Source organism: Equus przewalskii, chromosome 1, assembly GCF_037783145.1.
Source record: "Equus przewalskii isolate Varuska chromosome 1, EquPr2, whole genome shotgun sequence".
Lineage (NCBI taxonomy): Eukaryota > Metazoa > Chordata > Mammalia > Perissodactyla > Equidae > Equus > Equus przewalskii.
In genome coordinates, this window is record NC_091831.1 from 161,516,877 (window position 1) to 161,533,496 (window position 16,620).

Here is a 16,620-nt window from a genome sequence, read left to right on the forward strand (position 1 = left end):
GTGATTCAAAATGTAGCTTGTATGTGGCTCATGGGGAGGGGTGCTCAGATGAACACCTGCCCTTGGGAAGCTTCATCATTCTCACTAAGTACATGCTCATTGTTTTACATCTCTGTGCACTCTAAATGTTCAAGCCGTGGGGTGGAGGCCCTGGCTGCTCTGTGGTCATGGCTCTGCCTCTGTCTATAATCCAAAGGGATGTCACTGTTCCGTTAGAAATGGGTATCAGGATGCGTGAACTATCTTGGTGCCTTCTCCCTCCTCCAAATGTCACCTTAACCACTACTGAGACAATCCCACTGAGTCATGACCCCTCGCATTATTGCCCCTAGACACACAAGTGCCAGTTCAAACCGAGCCTTTTACCTATGGGTTCTGAATAAAGGAAAACTACTTTATCCCTGTATTCTCCCTCTCTGTCCTTGAAAAGGGGCTTTGCAAAAGGACAATGGGTAGTAAATTATGGGCCTGTCTTGGCAGAGGCATGATTGGGACAAAGTGATGAGGGAAGACACAGAGACAGCTCCACACAGTCCTAAGTAACAGATGGCAGTTTCCTCAACCTCAGCACTAGGCAACTCTGGGACAAACCAACTTGAAAGATCAAACAGTATCTGCCTGGAACACAGTAGGTTAAGATATTGGAAACTCCCATTTATTCTATGTTCCAATGCTCCTTCATTATTCCCATTATTATTCATTGCTTGAAATAAAGCTCCAAGGACCAGGGGAAGAGTTTCAGGTGTAGAGCAGGCAGCAGAAGCACTAGGACTCCATCCACCCAATTTTATTGGGAACAAGGGCACTGTAAGTGCTATCAAAGAGAAAGGAGCCCAGGGGCTCTCCCGCACCAAGATCCTTGTTGAGAGTTGAGCCAGGGATGGGAGGGCAACAGACCCTTTTCTCCGGCAGGGTCATACTACCACCCTCAGCAGGACCTCCCAATAGGGCTATGGTCCTTTAGCTCAGCACTTGGCACTTAAGGAAAAGAGCAACAAAGGCAGCGTCAAGAAGACAAGGCCAGACTCGTCAGGACACCCAGGTAGCCAACTGCTTCAGTGCTTCTGCATCTTCATCTGCCTCGGGAGCTTGGGGACAAGGACACCCAGAGAAAGAAAGAAGTGTTAAGGCTTCAGAAACTTCCAACCATCCCCTGCTAGAACACTCAGAGCCTGCTAAATTCTCTCTCCCTAGCAAAGAACCTAAAGGTGTGGTCCTTCTGCTTGCTGGGCTGCTGCTATTCCCATAGCATCTTTGTGCAAGTTAGAAAAAGATGCCTTTCTCCCAGTGTTTGCAGCCCTAAGCCAGGGTACACAGCTTGCTGAATGGAGCACAGGCCAGATTTCAGTCCCCATTCCCCTTCAGCCAGGTGCCCTTATGCAGTCAACAACCTGTGCAACTGCAGCAGCAGCCCTCTCTGCCTGGTTCCTTTGAGGCAGGATGACTGAGGAATAATCTTCCCCATATCTATCCCACCCTCTCAAGTCCTTGAGACAACAGAACAGCCCTGGGTACCTGGCTCTGCTGGCACATGGGTGGGTACACTGGGTAGTTTGACTGGAGGTTCTTCCTCCTTATCATCCACAGGTAACAACTCCCGGGCTGATTCCTCCTGCTCCAGCTGCTCTAGCTCCTCCAACAGTTCATCCTGGATGGGGGACGACAAGACTATTCAAGATGAAGAAAGGAAACTTCTACTTCTAAAAACATACCACTTCTGGAGTTCCTCCCCAGAACTTGCCGCACAATTCTTTTGGGCATCCCTTCTGCCTGGTCCCATGCTTTTCTCCAATATTCCCTGACCCCTCACTTCCAATCACCTCATCCACATCCTCTCCAAAGCCCAAAGGCCGAGAAATGGCATCTGAGATCTGCTGGGCCACCTCCTGCTGTTCTGTGATGTCAGCCATCAGTTCATCCACCTTGTCAATGTCCCTGAGAACAAGATATATAGCCAAAAAATTAGGCAACAACCCCCCTGACGTTCTCACCTCACAAGAAGGAAGTCCCTCCTGCCCATGGCCTCAGACTGATAAACTTACGGCTACCAGGTAGAAGAGATCCCTGGACAATTGTAAAGAGCAAGACGAGGCTGAGAAATGGCAAGAAGCCACAGTGGGGAGGACAGGTTGCACTTCCTTCTCGGAAGGATCTTTAACAATTAGGAAATCATCTCTCCTCCCTGGAATGCCCCAGCCAGCAGAGAGATCTTCTTGCAGGAAGCAAGGAGGCGGACAGAGGTCTAGCCATTAGAGGTGTCTATACTGTGATCTCACATTCTGAGAGGTTGTAAGATTCAAAGCACAATACCAAGCTACTCTCCCCAGTGCCTGGGCCCCCTCCTTCCCTACCCCCGTACCCACATGTCCTGGTAGGCTTTCTTCATGCCTTGGGCAGCAAGCTCCATGGTACGAAGCACTTCGACATTGGTGGTGGCATTCTCAATGGCCTCACGCTGAAACTCCAGGGTGGATAATGTCCCGTCAATTTGTGCCAGCTGCTGTTCCAGTCTTTTCTTCCTCCGCAAAGCCTGTAGGGCGGCTGACCCAGCCCACACGCTGAACATCAGAGCCAGAAGCCCCTGCTGCCCACCTGGCCCTCCTAAAGGCGCCTTTCCCCCTTACCTCTCTTATTCTTGGTGCCATGCTTCTTGGCCGTTTGTAGCTCCTGTTGAATCTTGTGCTCCAGAAACTCCTGTTTCTTGATCAGTATCTTCTCCGTCTCCTTCAGTTTCTGTATTGCCTCTTCAGGGGTGGGCCCCTTCTCCTTCTTCCCTGGAGTCCAATGGAGCAGGCCCACATTGTGTGAAGGAAGAATACTCGCCACTAATCACTGAGTGCACAGTGTGTGCTAGGCACTTGACTGTTATTATTAATCCCAAAATGGCTCTCTACAGCGAACGTGCTATCTTCACTTTATAAATATGAAGATAGACACAAAGATGTTACATTTTTTTGTCTAAAATCACAACCCGTAAGAGATTGAGCAGGAATTGAAATGTGGCAGTATGACATCCAAAGCCAGTGTTCTTTTGCTATTCCAAGCTGCCTTTCAATTCATTTCTAATTTTTTTTTTAATTAATAGACTTTATTTTTTAGAGCAGTTTTAGGTTGACAGCAACTTGAGTGGAAGGTACAGAGATTTCCCATACACCCCCTGCACCCACACATGCATGGCCTCCCCATTGTCACACCCCTCACCAGAGCTGAGTCCCTTTTTTAATCACCGTTCCTCTTGCTGTCCTAGGAGATGCCCAAGGTCCTGACTCTACAGGATCAAACTGAATGAAATACAGGGGGCCAAAGGAAAAAAAGTCTGATCTTGATTTTCCCCTTCATCTTCTGCACATCTAATAGAGTTATTTAAAACAAAAATCTGATGGCCCTTGCCTGCTTAAAATCCTTCCATACTCTCCACTGCCTACAGGATAAAATCGAAAACTTTTTAAACAAGACAAACAAGGTGCTTCATGATCTGGCTCTCATTCACCTCTCCATCCACACTGCCTTCTACTTTCCTCTTCCCCTTCAGCATGCGCGCACACACACACACACACACACACACTCACTCACAGGGCAGCCAGAACTTCTTTTCCCTGAATATATCATACTCTTTCCAGCCTCTCTTTTGCATACAGTTAGCTCTTCCTGGAGAATGTCAATTCCCCACCTGGCACATTTCTAGCCTCCTGGATCACTGCCCCCAGACTCCTGCTTCCTCTGTGCTCCCCTGGTTTTTAGGAACATCTCCACAGTGGGGTTGCCACACTACACTGTAAATGCCGATTTTTGCTTGTCTTTGCCCACCAGATAAGAGCTTCAAGAAGGCAATCTTTCCTCGTCCTCTCAGATTCCCTCTTGCCCAGAATAAAGCAAGCACCAGGGGTTTGGAAAGAACTGCACGACAACAGGCAGAAACTCATCCCCCAAGCCTACACAGTGGGAGCCGGCACAGTCGCCACGCTCTTCTCTCACGTCCCCTCCCGGGCCTCGAGCTCTGCCCTCCGGGGGTGGGGGAAGGACGGCACACGGAGGGGGACTCGCTGACAAGGCGGGGCCTCCTGGCACCGGAGAAGGCCTTGCCGGGCCATCGGCCGGGATTTTCGGGACAGCCTGTCTCCCGGGTCTCTTCCCCTCCGGTCTCCCCGACCCCTGGGGCCAGCACCTCCCGGTCGACCAGTCTCGCCCGGCTCACCCCTCCCGAAGAGTCGGCCGAGCCCACTCATCGCGACCCCAGCCTCTCCCGCCTGCGCCCCGCGGCGGCCCGCACACTTCCGCCTTGCTCTCGGGGAGGGTCCTGTCTCATCACGCGGAGACTGGCCTCGGCCAATCCCTCCTTGGGGCACCGCGACGACATCATCAAGAGGCGCAGACGAGCCCATTTCTATCACGTGACCCAAGCCTCCAGCCCCACTTCCACGCGCTTCTCTTAAAGCGGACGCTTCATTTTCCACTATATAAAAAGGCCGCCCCGCCCCCCAAAAAACAAAGTACTTGTTTCCTGGAGGGAAATGTGCAGGGTCACGCACCCCACTACTTGGGGCCAGTGGAAGAGTTCTTCATGCTCTTGACAGAGCTCCGGAGAGGGGTGGGGATGGGGTGAGCACAAGGGAATCATAGTCTTGGGCTTGCCACAAGTTTATAAGGCAGAACCTGACGCAGTCTAAGACCTCACACTCCAGTCTTGCCACCTCCGGGCAGCCGACCCCGGTTCACACGCTAGAAAAGTAGAAACAACCCACACTGTGGGTAAGTTCTCTTCTGTCACATGCAAATACACTTTAATAATTTGCAAATACACCTGAAAATGTCTTCCTTTCTGATTTCCTTTCAGTTTTATGCCTCCAATGAGGCTCATCCACGGGGCTGGATCTCAGGGTCCAGCTTGGGCCTTTGTAAATGTCTCTAAGCCTTGAGTTAGGGTGTGAAGACTCATGCCATTCCGCACATGAATGCAGGTAACACCTGAAAAGAAAAGAAACGACGTTTCATCAGGCCTTCAGGGCTCCCTACAATTACTCTCATCTTTTGTGGGTGTCACCCGTCATGCAAACTATCCATCCTGTACATATCTACCTAACCCCTCCTAGGAACCCCATCTCCTCATTGCCCAAATGGCTGTTTTCACCACTCAGTACCCAGTTTGCCGACATCTACAATATTCCGCTTCTCATCATCAAAGAAGATCATCTGGGAGAAAAGAACTCCAGTCTTCTGCTGCAACCTGTGCAAGACAGGGCAGGGGGTGAGGGCAGGGGGTAACCACGTTGGCTTCTTCGCTCCTCCAGCTCTCTGGTCTTGTCTCTCTCTGCTCCTCCCCACGTACCTCTTAAAGTGTGTGACCTTGCTGCCTGGATAGATTTCGCGATGAACAAAGTATCTGACAAGGTCAAAGAGCTCCAGTAGCTGGTTGGCACCTTCAGTCTCACTTGTCCTGCACAAAGGTGTAGAAGATGAGATCAGGAGTGTGGAGGGCCAGGGCTGCAAGTTAACTTACGTATAACCAGGGGGGAATAACTTGCTGTATTCCAGCATGGCCAGGCATCCTCGGCCCTTATTCAACTCCATATCCTTCTTGTCTGACATGCGTGGCTCTAGCCAATGTTTAATAAAAGGCACAGGAGAGGGTACAATTAGAAAAATATCGAAGTATTTGCAAACATACATGGCCGAAATTTTTGTAGCCAAGGGGTTACACGGGAAGTCTCCTCATGCACGCATCTCTCAGCATCGAACTGAGTTTTTTTCAGTCGCTCTTCTTACCGGGAAGCGGCCGCGACGGGCACCCCAAGGCCCTGCAATCGTTCCAGGACCTCAGGCACCTCTGGGTACAGTCGGACGGTTTGGCCCCGCCTGTCTCGTACAGCTCCATCACTGGAGAGGGCGAGAGAGCGCTCAGCGCCGGCAGGCCCGCCGGGCCCGCCCCCCAGCCCCGCCTCACCTGCCCTTGTGGAACGGGGGGTCTACGTGCGTGTCCACCCAGAAAGGCCAGAGCGTGTAATCTGCGAGAGGAAGCGGGGGTTCAGCCTTGGAGGGCGCAGGGCCTCGAGCGCTGCAACTGGGGTTTGGGAAGAGAGCGCCCTACGAAACTCTCCCAAGTCGGGCCCTCACCCAGATCGAAGACCGCCAGCTTCGGGAGCTGCGCCATCACCAGCGCCGCAAGCCGACTGCTCGGAGGCGGGGTTTCCCCGCGGCCACAGAGTCCTCGCAGCGCTCCCAGGGCTACGAGGCCGCCCCGCCGGCCTGAGACACGCGGCTAGAGCGCCGCCACGCCGCGCCGGGGCTGTCAGTCTGAAGACTGCGCAAGAGCGCCTTCTGATGGTGGAGGAGGGAACAGCCTGCAGCAAATGCCTGAGCCACCGCGCGCAGGACCAGAGGTCTTTGTCTCTTCAAGAGATCTTCTTCCCTTACGTTCCCACTACACCCAGCCTCGCCATTCTACTAAACTAGAGAAGCCAGGGAAGGGAAGCCTTTTTTTCTGGGACCCATCTCATTTTATCTTACCGAGACCTAAGTGATGTATCGTAGCTTGTGTCACTCCTCACTCCACCCTTCTCCGTGTCAGCCTCTCTCCGTACTGTAGAACCCAGAGCCCCAGCAATACCAGCCATAAAGAACGGAGCGTCTGCAGAGCCAGCCCTGATGGCCTAGTGGTTAAAGTTCAGTGTGCTCAGCTTCCAAGGCCCAGGTTCAGCTCTGGTCGCAGAACCACACCACTCGTCTATCAGTAACCACACTGTGGTGGCAGCTCACACACAAGAACTAGGACAACTAGAATATACAACTATGTACCGGGGCTTTGGAGAGGAAAAAAAGCGGAAGATTGGCAACAGATGTTAGCCCAGGGTGAATCTTTCCTATCAAAAACAGGAGTGTCTGCAAAACCCTTGAGGCCTCTCTCAAACCAGGCCCAAACGTCCAGTAGGCCACAGTGGGAAAGAATTCACTCTCCTGGTTCTACCACCCATGCCAGTAGTATGCTGGTAGATACGTAACCACCATTCTGTGGGTGAGACTGATTTGTATTGTCTGCCAATTTCTGTAAATATTCCTACCATGGCCAATTTCAAGCTACCAACATGAAGTCACTCAACATGGGGTTGAGAACAGACGCCAATAATTAGCTCTCGTGAGCTGGTAAGTGCTGGCTCCAGCACACCACTGAGAGCAGGCATTCCTAGGGTCTGATAATCCTTCTGAGGGCACATTCCCTTCCACTGTCCTACTCCTTCAGCCTGGCGTAACCGAGTGTGCACTGGGTCCACTTTGATTTCAATCACATTTGTGCAAGAGAAGATAGATTCCAAGAGGCCAGGAAATATTTTATTGACAATCAGGGACATAGCCATAACAGAGGGAAGCACGCAGGACTGCAAACTAAAACCCAGTAGCCAGCAAGGGCCCTTTGGGCCAGGAACACTGCATCCTGGGGCCCTCACAGTCTCCCACCAGTAGACACACAAGACTGGGCATCCATGAGACGGGGCAGTGGCTCTGGTGTCCCAGAAAGTGAGAGGATATATGATGCCTCATTACGAGCGACAGGGTAAGGAGGTAAAATGGAGGGAGGGTCCATCACTGCCTAAGACCACCGCCTCCTCTCAGAGCCAACACCAGATGGAGGACTGAACCGCCTAGGATCTTGTAATCAGCTGCTGTCTTCTCATCATTCCTGCAGGAAAAGGAGGCCAAAAAAGCATTAGAAATACCTTCTAGAACAGGGTTCTTGGTTGGGTTTTATGGATCTCTCTGGGGGTCTATGAACTCAGATGAGAAAAAAATTACATCTTTATTTTTACTAACCCCTAACTGAAATATGATATTTCTTTTAATCTTGAACATAGGTAAAAACACTCAGTGGTATTAGCAATATGGGTAATCTGTTAACAACAGAAATTAGATATTTTCATATCATAATACAACTATTTGCAAGTATCTTGAAAATATTTCAAAATTATGGTAGTTATTGGACCCACCATTAGACCTTAATGTATTAATAAATAAGCACATAGATAATTATATCACAAATTTGCTTTTTTAGTATTTTGATAACTGTATATCAATATAATTACTTTCTTTTGTAATTCTACATATTTTAAGTCTGCAAAAATCTTATTCTGAGAAGGGGTTCAGGGGCTTCACCAAATTGCTAAAGGGTCCAAGGCACCAAAACAAAGAGGCAGGCCCCCTCCACTGGCAGTATTTGCGCCCTCATCTTCACATAAGATCGCCATGCCCTCATTCCCATTCCAGACTCACATCTGTTTACCACTGTAGATAAGCCGCTGCTGCTGTGGGGGGATTCCCTCTTTCTCTTCCACACGCTCCTTGATTCGCTCCACCTTTAGGAGAACAAGTAGTCAGGGGCTGCTAGGGGTAGGACGGAAGTGGGAAGAACAAGAGCTATGCACATAGCATGAGAGCAAAGGACTACATTCATCAGCATATCCAAACAAACGTACATGCAGGGCGATAGGCACGAAGAGGTGGTGGGCATACGTTACCTTGTCTGTGGGTTCAATGTCAATCTCAATCTCCTTTCCGGTCAGCGTCTGAAACAGGCAAGGGTTTCATGAGTCCTATAGCCCACTACATAATTCATCTTCTAGGTAAAACATCCTGTCCTCGTCCCTGGGGATCTACTGCTTTCTGAGAGATACACATTCTCAGCTAAGCTGGTTTGAAGAATCAGAAGGCTTTGACCATACCTGTATTCGTCAAACATTTTTAGGCTATGGACAACTTTGATAGGGCAAAATTCTGTGAATTATTTGACCCTCTTAATGCCACAGGTCATCTCCCACCCCCACCCCACTAGAATCCATGAGAACACTGGAGTTCTTTTAGATGAGACAGTGATGAGAGGTATCCTAAGGAAAGTATTCTTTTGAGTCAGAAGGAGCCAGTTTTATACATGAATGCTAGAACTGAACATTCAGGTAATTCAAAGAATTCTCAAGGACACAAGAGACCATCTCTGACCAGCTTCTTAAGGAACACTAGAATTCCACATTCTATTCCCCCATATCTTCTCTAGACTCCTACCTAAATCCTAAATTGCAGCTCTGCTCTTCTCGACTTCTTCCATAGGCTAAGGCCTGATGATATCCAAATGCAATAATCATACTGACAGTACACGTACAAATACCATGCTCCATTCAATCTAATCTCCCACGCGTCTTTGCTCTTAAAGCTCTATCCGCGCCAGTCTACAGTAACCCAGACCACAAACACACCATGTACGGTCTAGTTTAAGGGCATTTCTTTGCTTCTACTCGTTTCCTTGTTGCCATACCCTCCCCCACTCTTCTCAAACCTTCAAGGACCCTGCAATATAAGATCAATGACTTGCCACCAGTGCACTTCAGTACCCACTAGAGCTAGTTGTTTAAGTGTTAAACTCTCCAACTTACACTACAGCTTCCTAAAGGACAGAGACTGTTCTAATCTAAGCACAAAGCACAGGGTTTGACATACGAGCAGTCAGTAAATATTTGTGGAAGGGCCAAATACACCAATGATCAGGTTATGATCACAGCCAACATTTACCAAACACTTTGCAAGAGTCAGAAACTATGCTGAGTGTCCCACAGGCATCAATCTGTTTAATTCTTGCTAGTATTTATGAGATACGTACTATTACTATCACTCTTTTATAGATGAGGAAAATGGGGCTTGGACAGGTTAAAAAGCATGCCTAGGAAGTCAAAAGGAGTGTGCAGATCCAAACACAGACTCTTCGGACCCAGAGCCTGAACTTTTAAGTCTGTACTCGGTACTGCTTAACTGAGTCCGGCTGGTCTAGTATTGAGATCCAGTATACGATCCTGCAGAAGGTTCACAAAATAACACACGGTTTCTACTTATGGTATTCACCTAGACCAGCATGAAGAAGTACTGAGGACCTAATTTCTCAACTATGAGAGTGGTTCAGAACCAAGTATATTTCCAAAAATGCAAGAGTAACTCCTTTGGATTTACCTGTTTGGATGCAAAAGAATAAATTACAACAGTGATTTTCAAGTTTCTACCCGAACCCAAGGTGGTCCGTGTGAAAATTTTCAATAGTCTATGGTAAAATGAGAAAAATAATGACAACAGTGAGATTTTCATGAAACTAAATATATTTGGGTGTTAAAATGTCCTTTTATGAAATGACAGTGACAATATACAATGATTTTTTTTAGGCCCTTTCCTGACGAAATGAAAAGTTTGCAATTCTGTGCTGTCCACAAATTATTTCACTTTATTGATCTTAATACTTTGAATGAGAAGACTCTTCAACCAGAGAGTTCTATTTCTAGGTAACTAAGTTGGAGGAAAAGCTTGAGCATGGATCCAGAGAGGAACAGGTGAGGTTTGCTGCAGCACCTTTTGTAAGAGCAAAAGACTAGAAATAGCCTAATGCCTATTAATAAGAAAACTATTAAACTATGGTACATCCATAGAATGACATATTTATTATGTAACAGCTTATACACTAACATGGAAAGATCTAGAGAATGTATAATTATCTATCATTTTCTGTATGGAGATACAGACATATGTACATGCATAGAAGAAGGGATTAAAAGCATACGTCTCTCTTAATAGTGACTATCTTCGAGAAGGGGAGTAGGACTGAGGGGAGGTAACTTGCTTTATCTGTACCATTTACATTTCTAATAAAAATATATTCCTGGGGCAGGCCCAGTGGTGTAGTGGTTAAGTTCGCACGTTCTACTTCGGTGGCCCAGGGTTCCCGGGTTCGGATCCCAGGTGCAGACATGGCACTGCTTGGCAAGCCATGCTGTGGTAGGTGTCCCACATTTAAAATGGAGGAAGATGGGCACGGATGTGAGCTCAGGGCCAGTCTTCCTCAGCAACAAGAGGAGGATTGGCAGCAGATGTTAGCTCAGGGCTAATCTTCCTTAAAAAAAAAAAAAAAATATATATATATATATATATATATATATATATATATTCCTTTGTCACATCAATATTAGTAAACAAATATTCATTCTGACAATAAAAATGCTTAAAGAGTAAGAAAGAGTTTAAGAGAAGGTCTAGAACTGCTCTCCCAAGAGTAAGATGCTTGGGCTGTACGACATGAAAAAAAATTATTGGTTTGTAAACACTAAAACCATAGGATTGGCCCTTTGTTTTTGAAACTGACTGTAGAAGCCCATGAACGTATATGGAGAGCAATCGGGCAATACAGCATCCCAGCAACAACACTTCTGAGAAAATAAGCAGGACTGTGTCCAAAAATGTACCCACAACAACATCACTGCAGCCTTCTGACGCTGAAAACTTAGACACAATCTAAATATCAAACAATTGAGGGTTAAATAAATTGTGGTACAAACATAAGAAGGAAAATCACACAGTCTTCAAATAATGTTTAGAATAGCAATATAATTCCAATTTTGTAAAAACAAAAAAAAAGAACATGTGTATTTATGCGCTTTCGAAAACGTTTGGAAGGATATATACATCAGGGCTTTTATCTTGAGTTGTGAGATTATGGGTGATTTTAATTATATTATTTGTGCTTTTCGGTGTTTTCCATTTTTTTATACCATAAATACACTGTAATGAGAAAAAAAATTATTTTTAAAACACTGATCTTGAGGAGAGTATAAGGAAACAATTCTGTAAAGCAGCACTGCCCAACAGAAATAGAAATGTAATGTGGAGCTGGCCCTGTGGTCAACTGGTTGGGTTTGCGCACTCCACTTTGGTGGCCCAGGGTTTCACCAGTTCGGATCCTGGGCGCAGATGCAGCACCACTTATCGGGCCATGTTGAGGTGGCATCCCACATGCCACAACTAGAAGAACCCACAACTAAAAAAATATATATACAACTATATACTGGGGGGATGTGGGGAGAAAAAGCAGAAAAAAAAAAGAGATTGGCAAGTTGTTAGCTCAGGTGCCAATCTTTAAACAACACAAAAAGAGAAATGTAATGCAAGCTCATATACAATTTTAAATACACTAGTAGCCATATATTTAAAAGGTGAAATTAATTTTAATATTCTTAAGTCAATATATTCAAAATATTATCACTTCCATATGTAACCAATACAAAAATTATTAATATATTTTATACTTTTTTTCTAACCAAATCTTCAAAATCCTGTGTGCATTTCATTCTTACAGCACTTCTCTCAGGTCAGATAGTAAATTTTAATCTGAAATACTTGATCTGTATTTAAATTTCATAATTTACAGTTGGAAAAATAGATTTACATATTTAACTTGTTCCAAACATACTTAAAAGTTTCCCAACGACTGAATAAGGTTTCAGTTTTTATAATTAAATTAAATACAATTAAAATAAGTAATTGAAAGAAAACTTCAATTCCTTAGTCTCACTACCCACATTTCAAGTGCTCGATAGCCCACGTGGCTAATGGCTACCATATTGAACACTGCTCAAGCATTCCAGCTAGTATATGAACCAACAAAAAAAATCAGAATATCCTCATTTTGTAACCTCCAATGAAATAATGGATGGAGGCATGACCAACATCACAGAAAGCAAAATAACCTGACAGAAGTGCATCCCACACCACCACCTATGAACTATTCCCTCACATAAACATACAAAAAAGACTACTCAAGCCTCTAGATCTTGTTACTAACTGACAGGAAGCACAGAGGAAAGAGGAATAAATTAAAAGACAACATGGGGAAGTAATCAGCAAATCCAAACTGTAGGAAACTCTAAGGGGGGAATTACAGATTTAAAAAGGCTTAAAATACATATCAACCAATTGCAATGTATCATCTTAGTTGGATCCAGATTCAAACAAACTGTAAAAAACAAATGAAACAGCAGAGTAAATTTGATGATAGTAAGAAATCATTGTTAATTTTTTAGGTGTGACAATTACGGTGACATGGGGGAAAAAAGAACTTTTTACAGGTAAATATTGAAATATGTATGAATAACATGCTATGCTGTCTGGGATTTGCTTTATAAAATATCAGATAAGTAGAGTTGGTAAATATAAATAAGATTGGCCACAAGATGACAGCTTTTTAGGCTGGGTAAAGGGTGCGTTATGTCCTTCTCTCTGGTGTTGTATATATTTGAAATCGTCCATAATTAAAGTTGTTCTTAAAGAAACTGAACAATTTTAAAGGATATTCTCAATATATCATGTCATACTGGGTTGCTTCCCTCAGATCTGGTCATTGTGACCTGGGAACACATTCAATGCTATCTAACAACTCTATGATAAACCTAAGCTCAACATACCCCTTTAGGCACTGGAAGAGATATAAAAGAAATTAAGCAATGCAGTCTTTGCTATGAATCTTTTTCAAGTGAAGATTTACAATCAAGAAACAATGAGGCATACAATTAACAGAACAAACCAACATACAAGGAACTACCATATGAATATTATTGTCCAAATATAAGGTGCAATGACCAAGTGAGTGGTGAGTGAAAATCAATGGAGATTAATTTAAACCCGAATGAGACAACTTTTCACACTCACCATAATAGCTCAAATAAAAATGCCTGACATGACTACAAGTTAGCAAGGGCACACAGCAGCTGGAATGCTCATTCACTGCAGGTGGGAATGTAAAACGGTACAACCCCTTGGGGAACTGTTTGGCAGTTTCTTTTAAAGTTACATATATCTACCATGTGACCCAGTAATTCCACTCTTAGATATTTATCCAAAGGAAGTGAAAACATGTTCACAAAAAGACCTGTATAACAAAAGACCTGTATGAGGAGCCTTACTCATAATAGCCAAAAACCGGCTCAAACTGACAACTCAAATGTCCATCAACTGCAGAATGGATAAACACAGTGTGACACAGTCATCCAACGGACTACTACTCAGTTATAAGAAGGAACTACAGATACAATAGGCATAATGCTGAGTGAAAGAAGCCAGACACAAAAACTACATATCGTATAATCCCATTTATATGAAGTTCTAAAACAAGCAAAACCAACCCCTGGAACTTTCAGAGGAGGGGGTGAAGATGTTCTCGATCTTGTGTATACATGAGAGTATACCGTTGTTAAAAACTCATTGAAATGAAACCTTAAGAACTTTGTGTTTTATTCTGTTAAAAAAACATGAATGGGAAAACTGGGGCGTAGAAAGTAAAGACAGTTGCCCAAAGTAATCTGCTAAGAGGGGATCAATGCAGGATCTGGGGAGAGAATATGATGAAAAAGAAGTCGAAAGAAGACCTGTACACTACGATTTTGTACACCACATCTTGGTTTGGACTCTAAACTCTAGAAGGTATGGTGATAGGAAAACCTGGCTGGAGGTATCACAGGGCAATAAAGACCTAAGCTAATGAGACCCCAGACCAGAATAAGGGTAACAGGAATGGAAAAGAAAATCAAGCAGAAACAGGTATCAAAGGAAAAATTAGGTTCTATAAGAGAACAATGACTCTAAAGAACTGGGTTCCAGACACCTGGTAGATTGATGGGGTCAATGTATGAGATGAGCATTGGGAAGATACCTTAAGACAGAAGATGATATATTTAACTTTAGAAAGACAGAGATGAAGTAGCAAGAGAAGATTTAAATCAGGAGGGATTTAGTTGCTAAAGGATTGCAGAAAGAGAGACAGAAGTCAGCTACACAGAGATGACAGTTGAAAAATGAATAATTCACAAAGGAACCCTGCTAATAAAAACCTATCATTTATATAGGAATTGACAGCTAACTATTTGCTTTCATATGTATTTAATGTATAAAGAAATGCAGTAAACAAAAAGGAGAGAAGGAAGGCAGAGAAATCTGTTTGAAGGCGGAAAGGAAAGTGTTTTGGGAAAGGAGACTGAATTTCAGAGAAATACAAAATTAAAACAGATTCAGAGAGACGAAATCTAAATCTAGAAGCTTGCTACTCAAAGGGCAGTCCCCAGATAAGCAGCATCAGCATGACCTGGGAGCATATCAGAAATGCAGACGCTCGGCTCCCGTCCCAGACCTAGTGAATTAAAATCAGCATTTTAACAAGATCTCCAGGTGATTCTTACGCACTCTCAAGGTGAGAAGTCCATCTAGAACACGGTACTTTTTTTAAACTGCAGGTCTCAACCCATCAGTGGGTTATGAAAGCAACTTCGAATAGAATTGAAAACATCAGAGCATATCACACATGCTAAGTTTTTTGTGTCTGTATGGGGCAGGAGGTAAAATTTCTTAGTGTAGGTTGAGATAAAAAAAAAAAATCTTACAAAACGTTGAACCCAAGTATAATAATAACCTCTTCTTTAGACTAAGAGAGGCCAAGGAGGACATGAGAAACCATATGCATTGAAAACATAAAAGCATTCATCTGCTAGTGTTTCTCAAACTTTCTTGACAGTGACCCACAATAAGAAAATCACATGAACTAGTAACATACATGTGTGTAATATACATATAAAATGAAAACAAAAATTTCACAAAACAATACTCTCATCCAGCAGTATACCCTGATAATTCTATTTTCTTTCTTCTCTTTTAATGTTGCTTGTGACTCATTAAATTAATTTCACAAATACTGGCTCTTTTATAGGGTACTACTCAAAGTCTGAAAAACAACGACCTTTAACACGCACCCTGTTTGACCTCAATCCTTATCGAAGAGGTGGTTTGGAAGGACCGAAGAGGTTAAGAGTGGCTATTATGTATGGTAAATACGCTAAGGAGCTGATGAAAGAACGACAGACTGACTTAGCAGTAAAAAGGCCAAACTAATGTTTCACTACATCAATTGTTAGTTTTTGTCTCTCTGTCTAAAGATACAGAAGAGGAAATAGCAGACAGGACTAATGAGGGTTGGGAATTGATGAAGAACCACGGGAGCAGAGAGGTGTAGATGAAGGAAACACTGCTAGTGCCAAGAACTAGGGCACTGATAACTAACCTGCCTCAGTCAGGTGCTGACTGAACACACTCCCAGCTTTGGTTCCTGAAGGCCGGCTGAGATACTACACCTTGGCGACAATCAGCAAAGGCTTACAGTCTAGCTCCTGGGAGGCCCCCCGCTTCCCCAGGCTAACGTTTTTGTGCTGTGTTCGGAGGCAGCCTATGTTAGGGGCCGGGAGAAGCAGGTAACCCGGGCATGAAGAATGGAGATCAGAGCTCATCATAAGAATCTGAAGGAGCGGGGAGCCAAGCTGCTGCTCTCTGACCGCGGGGGTTCGAACACAGCGAGATCTCGGACAAAGGCGGCCTCCTTCTGGGTCATGGCCCAGTTCTGGCGAGAAAGCAGGAATGGCAGAGACCCCGGGGTCGTCAGGCGGGGCCAGCCCTCAGCTCTCACAGCCCTTTTGGGTCCCCCTACTTCCCATCACCCCTCGCGCGGAGCCCTGAGGCTGTCAGTGCCCTCCAGGCTCGGGAAAGGCGTGGTTTCCCTTCCCCACTTCTCCCGCAAGGCACAGCGGCCAGCCCAGTACCACTGCGTCTTGGCAAGGCTGGAGGTGCTCCCACCTTCACTTTAATTAGCATCTTCTTCCCAGTTTGGGGCCGCGCGCAGATAAATTGCTGCTTCTACCGCTGCAGTCGCCGCTGCCGCTGCCCAGCACTCTGCCTATGGGAGTCACGTCTGCTTCCGGGTCACTGTCTGGCTCCACCCCCTCCTTTCCACGG

General features: G+C 45.2%; 3 protein-coding genes across 3 annotated transcripts; all 3 read right to left on the minus strand.

Moving 5' to 3' along the window:
* Positions 1-736: 736 nt before the first annotated feature.
* Positions 737-4,503, minus strand: CHMP4A (charged multivesicular body protein 4A). Its single transcript, XM_008539545.2, has 6 exons — positions 4,196-4,503; positions 2,625-2,774; positions 2,364-2,541; positions 1,821-1,935; positions 1,516-1,648; positions 737-1,088 (listed from the first exon to the last, which is right to left on the minus strand). Exons 1-6 carry the CDS (start codon positions 4,380-4,382, stop codon positions 1,030-1,032), a joined length of 822 nt encoding a protein of 273 aa, XP_008537767.2. The 5' UTR covers positions 4,383-4,503; the 3' UTR covers positions 737-1,029.
* A 247-nt stretch (positions 4,504-4,750) lies between these two features.
* MDP1 (magnesium dependent phosphatase 1) lies at positions 4,751-6,302 on the minus strand. Its single transcript, XM_070627566.1, has 6 exons — positions 6,112-6,302; positions 5,942-6,002; positions 5,764-5,874; positions 5,327-5,434; positions 5,139-5,224; positions 4,751-4,965 (listed from the first exon to the last, which is right to left on the minus strand). Exons 1-6 carry the CDS (start codon positions 6,146-6,148, stop codon positions 4,874-4,876), a joined length of 495 nt encoding a protein of 164 aa, XP_070483667.1. The 5' UTR covers positions 6,149-6,302; the 3' UTR covers positions 4,751-4,873.
* Positions 6,303-7,297: 995 nt separating this feature from the next.
* NEDD8 (NEDD8 ubiquitin like modifier) lies at positions 7,298-16,603 on the minus strand. The gene is made up of 4 exons (XM_070627574.1): positions 16,462-16,603; positions 8,505-8,552; positions 8,260-8,342; positions 7,298-7,672 (listed from the first exon to the last, which is right to left on the minus strand). The coding sequence occupies exons 1-4, from the start codon at positions 16,477-16,479 to the stop codon at positions 7,576-7,578; spliced, it is 246 nt and encodes an 81-aa protein (XP_070483675.1). The 5' UTR covers positions 16,480-16,603; the 3' UTR covers positions 7,298-7,575.
* Between the last annotated feature and the right edge of the window lie 17 nt (positions 16,604-16,620).

Bases quoted from the DNA above. Each gene is read 5' to 3' on its own strand.
- CHMP4A (XM_008539545.2), bottom strand. From the start codon at position 4,382: ATGGGCTCGTCTGCGCCTCTTGATGATGTCGTCGCGGTGCCCCAAGGA. The intron at 2,775-4,195 runs GTGAGCCGGGCG...ATTGGACTCCAG, and splicing joins CGGCCGACTCTTCGGGAGGG to GGAAGAAGGAGAAGGGGCCC. The intron at 2,542-2,624 runs GTAAGGGGGAAA...GGGCTGGGTCAG, and splicing joins TGGCACCAAGAATAAGAGAG to CCGCCCTACAGGCTTTGCGG.
- MDP1 (XM_070627566.1), bottom strand. From the start codon at position 6,148: ATGGCGCAGCTCCCGAAGCTGGCGGTCTTCGATCTGG. The intron at 6,003-6,111 runs GTGAGGGCCCGA...TTCCTCTCGCAG, and splicing joins GCTGGCGGTCTTCGATCTGG to ATTACACGCTCTGGCCTTTC. The intron at 4,966-5,138 runs GTACTGAGTGGT...TTTTCTTTTCAG, and splicing joins TGTAGATGTCGGCAAACTGG to GTGTTACCTGCATTCATGTG.
- NEDD8 (XM_070627574.1), bottom strand. The intron at 8,343-8,504 runs GTAACGTATGCC...GTTCTCCTAAAG, and splicing joins ACATTGAACCCACAGACAAG to GTGGAGCGAATCAAGGAGCG. The intron at 7,673-8,259 runs GTGAGTCTGGAA...CTTTTCCTGCAG, and splicing joins ATCTACAGTGGTAAACAGAT to GAATGATGAGAAGACAGCAG.